Below are 11,488 nucleotides of genomic sequence, written 5' to 3'. Positions count from 1 at the left end.
CACTCCAGACCATCTCCCAGAGTTCATCTTCAGCCATTCAATGCCAACAGCACTAAAATGGAACTCTGGTTCCATCAAACATCGGCAGCAAGGTGCAAGGACATCAGCATAACCAATTCCAGAAGATCAGGCCTATTTGTAAACAATACCAAAATTGTCACTCCCAATGTGTGTGTAAGCTCTACAATGGTGCTAATACCATGACAACTTTGTTATGGTTTCAGTAACCTTACCCCTTGATCAAGAACTCATGGTTCCTCCAGAGAAAGATAACAAAGTTTCTCCACCTACTGACCTAAAGATGACCCCAGCACAGCACTGAGCCAAATAAAGCTGGTTCGAAGTGGTTCCAGTTATATTAAGATAAATGCTTAAGTTGGACCCTTCTGTCCACTTCATGAGGTAACTACTGTAATGAAGAAAATAATAATAATAATAAAGCACCCCATTCTGTTTACTGTAAAATTTTCTCTAATAATAGAAATATATGTTTAAAATAGATCAGGCCCAAAACAATCACCAAAACACATATTTATATACACATGGGAAAGGTAATCCGGTTAGATCCCAAATTCATTGCTTTACTATCAGTCTTCATAGATAGATGCCATAAAATGCCCACAGGTCATATTAAACAAGAGTCACCGCATTCACACTAGTTCACCAAAGAAAGTACCATTAGTATTGTATGAGTTAAAATAATACAGAGCATACTAGAAAGCATTCCTCAGGTATTTTTTCTGAAAGGATGGCGTTCATTTGGCAGGCAGTCAGCCTTAGGAGCAGCGTTGTAAAGCAGGTCATGCATTTTCGAATAAATCAGCATCTGAGAAGGGTCACCACCACTACTGTTCTGGGATGCCCGTGAACTCTCTTGCAGTTTAATCTTCTCAAATAGATACTGCTTCTCTGCCTCAGCTTCACTCAATCGTTGTTTTAGGTAACTGCTAGCATATTCTTCCTCTGATTTATCTGACTTGGCAAGAGCAATCCTCTGGAGCCTCTCAGCCTCTCGTTTTGCCTCATTGGCCTTGAGTTGGAACATATCCGCCTCTGCATGTTTGAGCCTCACAATTTTCTCCAGCTCTTCAATTTGTAGCTTCTTTTTTTGCCTCTCCTGCTTTAGATCTTGAACTTCCCGGGCCTTGTCCAGGAGTTCCCGGTCACAAGCCTCAACAGCCATTCGGGCTTTCTTGTACATTCTCATCTTCTCATCAGCCACCATTTCCATCTTCCTTATGGCCTCCTGCACCACTTCAGCAATTCGATTACAAGCCTCCTGTGGGGCTATTAGCCGTCCACCTTCCCCATTTTCCAGGCTCTTTGGAGAGTCTACCTCAAGCTCTTCATTAAGGACATACTTCACATCAGGACAATATAGATAATAAAAAATAAAAAAAAAGGATAAACACAGTATGCAGATATTGGAACCAAACCAGAATTCCACAAAGATTTATCCTACAGTTGGAGTTTAACTATTCCTTAAACCATGAATAGACAGTAACGAAAATCAAATTTGACACCAAGTGGGAGAGATAAACTAAAATGCTTCAAACCAATATGTACCTTGAAAAAACTTCAATATTGCTCTGCAAGCTGCTGTTGACTCTGCAACTCCATTTTTTAATTTTTCTTTGAGATCCTCACACTTCCAGAAGAGTTTTTGCCCTCGAGGATCTTCACTTCCATGAAAAATCCTACTAACAAAATCAAGCTCCCTCGTCAGAGCCTCCCGTTCCCAGGCAGGTGCACAATGTTGAAAAACATCTTTGACCCAACCAAGTAGCTCAGATGTCCGATTGCAAGCTCGGCACCTGAAAAGCATTTCAGTTGGCCCTGCTCCACTCTTAACGGAGGCACCCATGCATATTAGTCCATCACGAATAGCACAGTCAGTGTGAGTCCAATGAGAACACAAATCACAACCAACCCAACGGCATGTGTTCACTTCAAAATCAAACTTGTTACAGATTACACACATGCAAAGGTTGCAGAAACCATTTCTTTTGGTGCATATCTCACACGTACAATCATCAGCTGGAAGCTGGTTTTGGCATGCTATATTTCTGCATCTCTTGTACACGAAAACTTCAATAAGGGAAGTTTGAGAGAGACTGATATTTGGATGCAAGAAAGCCAGAATCCCAGTATTTATTGCAACAAGGATTTCAAGCTGTACTCGGTGCGCTCTAATCAATGTCTTGGCTGTTAAATCAGCTCTACTCTGAACAAGCTTCTGCAAAATGAAAAATTCCTCCCTCTGCTGTGAACCACCATTCCCATCAAGGATGACTCGGACGTTGTTCTTTAATTCTTCTAGAAACTCATCAGGTAGGTGATGCATCTTTTCAGCGATTATATCTACTCTCTCTCTCGCTATGTCCCGAAGAGATATCTTATCAGCACTAGAGAGACGGCGAATGACTGACTGTTCAGGGCAATCATTTTCTGCTTTCCCATTCTCCATCTTCTTTGCCATTATGGCATCAGCAGTAGGCCAAGTTTCTCGAGAACTGGCACTCTCAGTGGGGGACTCACGTATGTGATCAGAATTTGATCTGGGTTCTTCTGGGGATAGCCGAGCATCTGAAGAGACAAGGGACAGTGAAGTTTGTAGTCCCCCAGCTCGTGGTTGCTGACGTGGAGGAAGCATTTTTGATGAAGGCTGGTGGTGTATATTAGAACCAGATGATGTACCCATCAACCAGGTCTGCTATTTCTGCAACCACAGCAAAGAAATATCAGCAACCAGTACTGTAACATTTAAATTATTTTTTGAAGCTATCCTGAATAACCCATATTCCGTAATCTGAAGAGACTAGAGTAAATGTGCAGAAACAAGAAAATACACTCCACACATGAACAACCAAACAAAGAAATATTCAATTTCTTTAAAAGGACGTTGTCACAAATAATGAATATTTCTCGTTGTTGAGAACAAGCAACAAGCACACCACACCCTCAATAGAAAACAGTGTCAATGAACACAAAAATGATTACAATTATCTGTTAAGAGGAAATCCCAGAAACAATGTAGCATATGGTGAGAAATTAGACAGATTTCAGTTACATCAAGATGGCCTGGCGACTTCCGAATTAAGAAAACTGCTAACAGAAGCATATCCTCTAGTTTCTACTGCATGTATTAAACGCAATCAGCTATAAGGCCTTACACTGATTAATCTTAACAATAAATTATTGGGAAATATTACTATTCATATTCAGTTGGTAGTAAAGCAAAGAAAAATTAATAATAAAGAACTGCGAATTTATAATTAAAATTTCTTATTTATCACAAAAGACCTAGTTTTTAAGCTTTATTTTTGTCAGAACATTATCAATTTTAAACTAATTTTAAGCATGCCTTTGTCAAAGAGTTTCCAATCCCCAAGCTACTAAAACGAAATACCCAAATTTACAAAAAGAAACAACGTTCAAGCAACAACAACAACATTACAATAATATAAAGAAAGGCAGAGATTTCACAATTCAGAAACAATCGAGAACCCAAAAAAAAAAATTGTTACTTTTTCATGGAAGATCTACTTGGCCGTTGAATCTGCTTCGCTTATGATTAAACCCACTCACAAATTCTTGAACCTAAGAGAACACCTAGAGGAAAAGAAAGGCTAGGCAGCAAATTCAACGATCCTAACACAAGTACTTGGCTTTGCTTTCCTATCCTTTCTAGATCAAAAGCAACAAATTCAAGTCAACTCGAACAAAATTTCTTTCCTTTTCTACGGTTTTCTCAGCGACCAAACAAAGGACAAAACTAGAGAGAGAGAGAGAGAGAGAGAGAGAGTGCTCACCAGACGAAGAAGCCCGACAGGAAATTCAGCTCAGTAGAGAACAGACAATGAAATCGGAAGGCAGACGCGGAGAGACAGATTGGGAGTTTTTATTTATTTATTCATTCATTACTATGAAGTGTGTTTTTCCAATTTTGCCCTTGGAACACAGCAACGGTGTTTTATCCGGAAAACAAGTCGACCGTGGTGAGAAGTGAGGAATGGGCTGAAAATTTCAACGTTGTGGTAACCGGCTCAGCCGGTCTTGGGTTGGGGATTGACCGGCTTAGCACGTTTCTGTAGATCACTGGGCTGACCAGTCACAACGCTTACGAGTTACGACACGGCATACTTTCGAGGCCAAAATGATCATTCTGATGCGTGGCCTGCTTGACTTTTTTCTTTTTGGCCACTGCTTGACTTTGATTTTGGCAAATGCCATAATCTTTAGAAAATGTTTATGAAACATTGAAACGAATCCAATGTAGAAATTGAATCCAAATCCAAATAACTTGTTAGAATATAAATATCTTCTTCGTTCAAAATAATCATATTTCTTCTCAAAACAAAAAGAATCAAATTTTTTTTTTTTTAGAATGAAAAAGAATTCAATTAGTTGATATAAATTCTATTATTTTATTTTTACAAATAAATGTTATCATAACATCAACGAAATTAGTAAATACTAAAACCTTTAAAATCAATATATTAGTATATATAATTATGGACCCCCCACTCCCCCCATTTGATTTATGATTTTATCCCAACTGTTATAAGCACCATGAAATTAACATGAGTACTATGACTTGTCTTGGGGAATAGTAGGTTCATTAGATACTGCACAGTATTGTACAAGATAAACAAGTACAAATAAAAAAGGAAATCAATTAGTCAAAATAATATTAAATTATTGAACAAGACCATGAGAGTTCAGCCTGTGTCCAAATATTTTTTATCAAATTCAGAACACTCATCTCCAGACATATATGACCAACACCACCGAGACCTACCACTGAAATTTTGTGCAAAAGAAAATTTGGTAACAAAAAGGAAAATGGCCTTGTGCTCCTCATTTCTGGTCACCAGCTCCATCAAATATATCGTAACACTCAATGTCCAGTCTCCAAGACATTTATAACCTACACCACTAAAACCTACAACTGACTTTTGTGCGCAAAGAAGAGAAAATTTTGTAACAAAAGATAAGTTTTGGCTTGTGCTCCTTATTTCTGGCCATCAACTGCATCTGGCTCAACCACCTCAGCCTCTAATGCCTCAGTGTTGTGGTGTTGGGCTCCTGGATGCTGAACCTCAGCAGGTGGGGCCCATTTCCCAGAAAGAGCCATACCCATCATCTCATATATCTTTCCACCCAGCTGTGCCGGATTCTCAGGCTGCATCAAAGGCATACAGGTTGAAGGTGTTAGAAGATCACAGACATCATCAGACAATCATGCAAAATCAACATTTTTTGCATGGGGATACAATAGATTCTGAGAGGGAAACAGTTGTCTGTAGCATGTGTGCCCCACCCAACAAATAGGCCACCCTCAAACCCAAAGAACAATTGTCACTGACCATGCCCACAAGGTCAAGTGCATTTTCATTTTGCAGGCCCTAGGCTTTCCTTAGATGGACAAGTTACACTGAAAAAGGATCGCTATAGTTTAAGGATCCTAAGAGCATTATTAAAAAGAGATACGAAGAAAGGATGAATACTCACAGTAAAACCACTAGAAACCAAAGCTGCATCATACAAAAGATCAATAGCTCTCATAGCATCTTCATCATTCGGATTAATCTTGCATGCAACCTGCGAACCAGGATAATAATATTATTGTACTTGATATAACTATAACTGTCAAGTTCTTTTATGATTGGGCTGTTTTTGTACAACATACATTCAAGTTTTTGATGATCGGGTGATCAGGATTAATTTCGAACACTCTTCTGCCTCTCATATAATCCAGGCTAGTAGTATCACCGACAGTTTGTGCCTTCATCAACCTGCAAAAGTTCAATCACAAGTTTGGCCAGATAACAATCAGGTCCTTAATGTGTTGATGAATTCCTAAAACATGTATATAGCAACAGAGGACCTCTACCTCTCCATGTTGGCAGACCAACCAAACTTCCCGGATGCAAGAACGCAGGGTGATGAACTCAGACGGTTTGAAATTTGAACACTGGCAACTTTATCACCCAAACGCTTCTTAATCCAATCACAAGTTTGGCCATATTCCTGCTTAATCTCCTTTTCCTTTTCCTCATTCTTATCCCCTGCACATATGTCATTCAATGCAAATTAGACTTTTCAGCTACGTTCTTAGCATAATGAAAGAAGCAAGACCATCTAAAATCCATCCGTCCTCAGCGAAATAGAAATTTTCAACTTAAAAGTCTCCAATGAGCTAACCTAAATCCAGATCTTCCTTGCTAATATCCACAAAATTCTTATCTTTGAATGATTTTAGGTTCTGGACAGCAACCTCATCAATAGGATCAACTAAGAACAATACCTACAAAAATGGCACAGCATCAATTATGCATGAACTTATAAAACAGAAGCATAACGAACATAATAATCAAAGTGTTTGAAAGGCAAAACATACTTCAAGCTCCTTCTCAGTAAGTTTCTCAAGGAATGGTGTATTCTTTGCACTTGTCACACTGTCACTAGCAATGTAATAGATATCTTTCTGCTCAGGTTTCATGTTCTCAACATATTCATCCAAGCTGATCATCTCTTCCTCACTTTGGTTAGAGAAAAATCTAAGCAAAGGACCAATACGCTTATGATTTTCACGATCTTCAATGCAACCCAGTTTCAAGTGTTTGCCAAAATTTTCCCAAAACTTTTCATAATCCTGCAACAAATAACAAAGGGTAAGTTTAAAGAACATAAAGGTACAGTATCATTGTCTATTCCAAGCAGCAATGAGTTGGCAAGGATCTGGATTAGGAGTACAAAAGCAGACAAGGAAAAGGAGTAGTTGCCAAGACACTGAAATTGTTACCAAATACTCTGCATGAGATAGGGTTTGAAGTGAAGTACAACAGCTGGGTAGGAGATAGAGGGATATGAAGAAATTCAGATAAAGAGCTAGACTGGAGTATGTCACAATTATTGTCGGGAGTCATGGCCAAGTTTTTGAACCATAATTCTACAAGAATGTAAATATATACAAGATAAAGGAGAATAAGCATACACAAGCAAAAATACATACATCTCTGTTTTCACTCAAGGATATTCCCAGAATCATGTCAAATGCCTTCCGAACCAAACGCTTCCTCATAATCCGTACCTTCAAGTAGAGCATAGAAACAATAGTTTATTTCAGACAAAAAAGGAAGAGCTTGTATAAAATAAAACTATTTGCAACCCTGAAAAGGTTAAAAGACAAAGTGTGCTGGATGTACTCACAATACGACTCTCCTGAAGAATTTCACGTGAGACATTGAGTGGAAGATCATTTGAGTCCACAACACCTTTGATGAAGCTTAAGTATCGTGGGAACTACAAGGGCAAATGTAAACAACATTAAAACAACCAAAACCAATACGCTTACATTTAAAAGAACCATGCAATGCTCTCTTGTAAAAGTCTTTCTATTTTGTTTACCAGTTCTCCATCAAAGTCATCTGAAATGAACACCCGTTTCACATAGAGTCTTATATTTTTTGTCTTGGGGTTGACTATGTCATCCTTCCCCATAGGAGCAACAGCTGGCGCATATAGTATAGACCTGAATTCTACTTCACCCTGCAAATAAAAACCTCTTAAGCTTAGAAAGCAAAGGAACTTCAGTATTGTTAATTATACATAATTTTCATCCAGTTGAAGAAGCAGAAATCATATGATAAAAACACAAATATTCTACGTCAAAACTCTACAACAATATGGTTGAGGAACTTAATTGTTGTTACAAGGGAGAAATAGTCATGAATACCTCTGTTGTAAAGTGTGAAGATGCTAGGGGGTCCAAGTATTCATTAAAAGTTTTCTTGTAGAACTCATTGTAATCCTCTGTAGTGACTTCTTTAGGATTGCGAAGCTGTAAATATCAGTTGAAATGATGTATGAGTTTTCCAAAGATAGTTGCTATATAAAAATCAGAGTAAACGACCAAAGATGAAACCACTGAGGCTCACCCATATTGGCTGTGTCTCATTAGTGAGGTCCCAATCCCAGTATTTCTCAACAACAGTCTTTGTTTTCTTCTTCTTCTGTTATAGTTAATTCATACATCAGGCATGCACAAAATGTACACTGAAATTTACAAACAGGTTGAATAAATAAGTTTTTTGATAGAGCAAAGATACTGGAAGGCAGAGATTTACCTCAGTTTTTTCATCTTGCTCATCTTTTTGGGATTCAGCTGGATCTTCATCAACCTCAACCTGAAATGAAACAGTCTCAACGATTATCCTGAACATAAAACGTCTGAAACTTAAGACAAATGTAGAAGCATCAAGAAGATATGGGAAAAAAAAAAAAACCTTACCTCTTTAGTGTATCCCTTTTCCTGCCAGGTGTATATAGGAAAAGACACAAATTGTGAATAGTTTTTCACAAGCTTCTGAATCCGTTCTGGATGAGCAAAACCCTTGTCATCACGCTAAAAGTAGGCATACGGAAATAAAGAAAAAAATAACTTGATTAGCTTGGAGATCAGGAGTCATAAGCAACTTGTAACAAAGATTTTCTTCTTTTTTAAAATACATTATAAAGTACAACCAAATTTCTTAACTAACCTTGAGATACAAGGTCAGGCGGGTTCCTCTAGGAATAAGCTTCTCAGGGTCAGTCTCTTCCTGAATTGTATAAGAGCTAGCATTTGCCTCTCCTTGCCATACATATTGTTTGTCAGATTTAGGGCTCTTTGTGGAGACAACAACCTATAACCAACAGGAGAAACATAACAATCAAGCACTAAAAAAATTTATATCCACAAATTTTTATAGGGGGTTGGGGGGAGCTCTTAACAGAGAAGTTGAAAAGGGTAAGGAGGAATTTGGGGAGTGGGAGGGCTACCCAAACGTTATACATTCAGCCATTGGACCAAAGTATCAAGGCAAATAACTAAAAGTCATAGCTCTCAGAGTTTTCTGGATAAGAACTTACCCGATCCGCAACCAGGAATGCTGAGTAAAAGCCAACACCAAACTGACCAATCAAATTGTTCTCACCACCAGCATCTTTACTATCCTGCTAAAACAAATTTGTGAGCATATAAATAACAAAATCCCAATTTGAGACCTTCAAATTTGCGGGCTCTTGAATTCAAATAACTTATAACATTTTAAGGACTAATGAGACCTTCAATGCCTTCAAGAACTTTGAAGTCCCACTTTGTGCAATTGTTCCCAGACAGTCAACAAGCTCTTCCCGAGTCATACCAATGCCAGAGTCACTTCACAGGAAAAGAAAGGTTCACACCAGTGATATGGGGAAGATGAACCATTAAGGGGGAAAAAAGATTGTGGAAACTACTAAAGCTTACATGATATCTATGATCCCATTGTCTTTATCACTCTGGATCCGGATATCAAGATCACCACCACCCTTCAAAAGCTCAGGCTGTGTAACACTGAGAAACCGGAGCTTGTCCAAGGCATCACTTGCATTGCTGTGGGAAAATTCAAAAATTTTCCAAATCATATGCGAAATAACCTAGTACCTCTGAAATTCAAACCTAACTATTTCTTGAATACCATGCTGAAAAGAAATCATAAGCATCGACTTGGCAGGTTGGAACTTTTTGGACTGAATATTTAACAAAATAGAACAGAAAATGGCAGCAAAAAAACAAAGCAATCATTATTCAAGCATCGATATTCCACAATATCCAATATGCAAATGGATACCTGATAAGCTCTCGAAGAAATACTTCCTTGTTGCTGTATAAGCTGTTAACAATTAGGTCCATGAGGCGACTAACCTGGCACCATGAAGAAAACAGAAGAAAACTTAAAAACCATTGAGCCTAACTAAAGCTCAAAAAGGCCCAGCAGTTCAAATGTCATACCTCAGCTTGATACTCATATCTCTCAGTGGGTGGTGTGGCCGATGCATCAGACGCTGCAGCAGTGGACTCATACCGGCTGCCAAAAGGCAGGCCATTTTTAAAGTTAAATTGAGTTGTGGTTTCGGTAGGGCGACACTTCCCAGTGACTAACACTGAGTGCCATCTGGCTTTGGTACTGGTCTCTCCCACCTACACAAATTGTATGCAAGCAACAAACTCAGCTTCGTACTAAAGCATAAAAATTTGAATAACTTTGATTAAAGAATGTACGTTCCCTAATAAGCACATATAAAACCAATTTATTCCTTAAACTAGTACTCAAAATATTTAACAATAAAAGTGGTCATCAAGAGGAAGAACCTGATATCAAACGAAATGCAGAAGAAAACAATGAAATTCCAAATGGGGTCATCGCGAATTGAACGACAAATGAAAATTTAAAGCAACCCAGATATTTAAACAGAAAAAGGAACTATAAATAGCTAAAATAAAACAAAACATAACCCAAAAAAAAAAAAAAAAGATAACCCACTATTACAAACAACATTCCAACCACAAACACATAAAAGATACAGGTTTTTCACTTCATCTTCTCAAAGCGTGAAAAATAAACCATAGAGTTGTGGAGAGCACACCGAGTCGAAATGGGGAGAAGAGCAGGCGATTGGAGCCGCGGTGTTCCGATAACGTGCGCTGCCGTGGCGCAGGATAGCGGAGACGGAGCGTCGAGAGAGCCTATGCATATTCGTCGAGGAGATAAAATCGGTGAAGGCCAAGAGAGAGAGAGTGTGGAGAGTGGTGACTCTGACTTTGTGACTGAGAGACGGTTGGAGTTGGAGAGAGGTGTTAGGGTTTTAGTAGGGGTTTCTGGCGGGTTTGGGAAGCTTCTGGAGATGATAGGGGCATTTTTGTCCACAAAAAATGATGAAACTAAAATCTTGTTTTGGGTATTTTGGTAATTTTCAGTCGTTGGGTTTATATTATGAGCATGAGATGTGATATGATATGATTCATACGAGCCCATTCAGTCCCAGCTCCACCCGGCCTAGATTGGAAATTTGTTTGGGCCGAACATTAATAAAAGAAAGGATTTTTTTAATTTTTGTTTTGTTTTGTTTTTTATGAAAATAGTCTAAAGAGTTTAACAACATTAGTAATTAGGGGTAGAATTGGTTTGGTAACCAAACCGAACCCCCACAACCAACCTCCGATTGACAGCCATTGGAATGGGAATGTCATTTTCCATATCGATGTTGATCCGATGAGTGTCGGTATTTCGACGTTCGGTTGTCCGACTACCCCCAGTTGGTATCGGTTCTAAGTGGGCTTACTGACTTAGAATAGAGGGAGGTAACTCGGCAGTTAGCGGCGGAGAACTAGGCGAGAGACAGAGACTTGGTGGTGAGCTGTGATGGCGTTTGGGCACAGGCCGAGTTGCGGTGGTGAGTTTTGTGGTGCTGTGCGCGGGCTGCTAATTGGAGCGATAATGTTTGTGACTTTATGAGATCCGGTGAGATCAGTGGGAGGGGGAGGAGATGCAGACTGAGAGGATGGTGGTGACTGGTGAGTGGTGAATGATAACTGGTAAGGGATTGGGAGATTGAAAGGATAGTAGTGAGGGATTTTCGAGAGAGAGACTGAGAGTGCAGAGGGAGATTCAAGAGACTG

General features: G+C 38.9%; 2 protein-coding genes across 3 annotated transcripts; both read right to left on the bottom strand.

Moving 5' to 3' along the window:
• Positions 1–486: 486 nt before the first annotated feature.
• On the bottom strand, positions 487–3,979 carry OBE1 (potyvirus VPg interacting protein (DUF1423)). Of its 2 annotated transcripts, none has more exons than XM_086238926.1 (3): positions 3,813–3,979; positions 1,567–2,719; positions 487–1,344 (listed from the first exon to the last, which is right to left on the bottom strand). In XM_086238926.1, exons 2-3 carry the CDS (start codon positions 2,699–2,701, stop codon positions 728–730), a joined length of 1,752 nt encoding a protein of 583 aa, XP_086095052.1. In that variant the 5' UTR covers positions 2,702–2,719; positions 3,813–3,979; the 3' UTR covers positions 487–727. The 2 variants fall into 2 exon arrangements, with proteins under 2 accessions (XP_086095052.1, XP_086095053.1); XM_086238927.1 differs by lacking the exon at positions 3,813–3,979 and adding an exon at positions 3,528–3,766.
• A 661-nt stretch (positions 3,980–4,640) lies between these two features.
• Positions 4,641–10,776, bottom strand: HSP89.1 (HEAT SHOCK PROTEIN 89.1). Its single transcript, XM_086238924.1, has 20 exons — positions 10,456–10,776; positions 9,821–10,009; positions 9,660–9,733; positions 9,296–9,421; positions 9,112–9,205; positions 8,917–9,000; positions 8,547–8,690; positions 8,297–8,410; positions 8,133–8,192; positions 7,944–8,018; positions 7,742–7,846; positions 7,414–7,554; positions 7,216–7,308; positions 7,019–7,096; positions 6,404–6,658; positions 6,208–6,310; positions 5,897–6,071; positions 5,693–5,798; positions 5,515–5,604; positions 4,641–5,185 (listed from the first exon to the last, which is right to left on the bottom strand). The coding sequence occupies exons 1-20, from the start codon at positions 10,561–10,563 to the stop codon at positions 5,015–5,017; spliced, it is 2,385 nt and encodes a 794-aa protein (XP_086095050.1). The 5' UTR covers positions 10,564–10,776; the 3' UTR covers positions 4,641–5,014.
• Between the last annotated feature and the right edge of the window lie 712 nt (positions 10,777–11,488).

The sequence above is a fragment of the Dryas octopetala genome, chromosome 4, assembly GCF_963921425.1.
Source record: "Dryas octopetala chromosome 4, drDryOcto1.1, whole genome shotgun sequence".
In the NCBI taxonomy this organism is placed as follows: domain Eukaryota; kingdom Viridiplantae; phylum Streptophyta; class Magnoliopsida; order Rosales; family Rosaceae; genus Dryas; species Dryas octopetala.
Note: the sequence above shows the minus strand (reverse complement) of the source record. Positions and strands in the feature narration are given on the sequence as shown.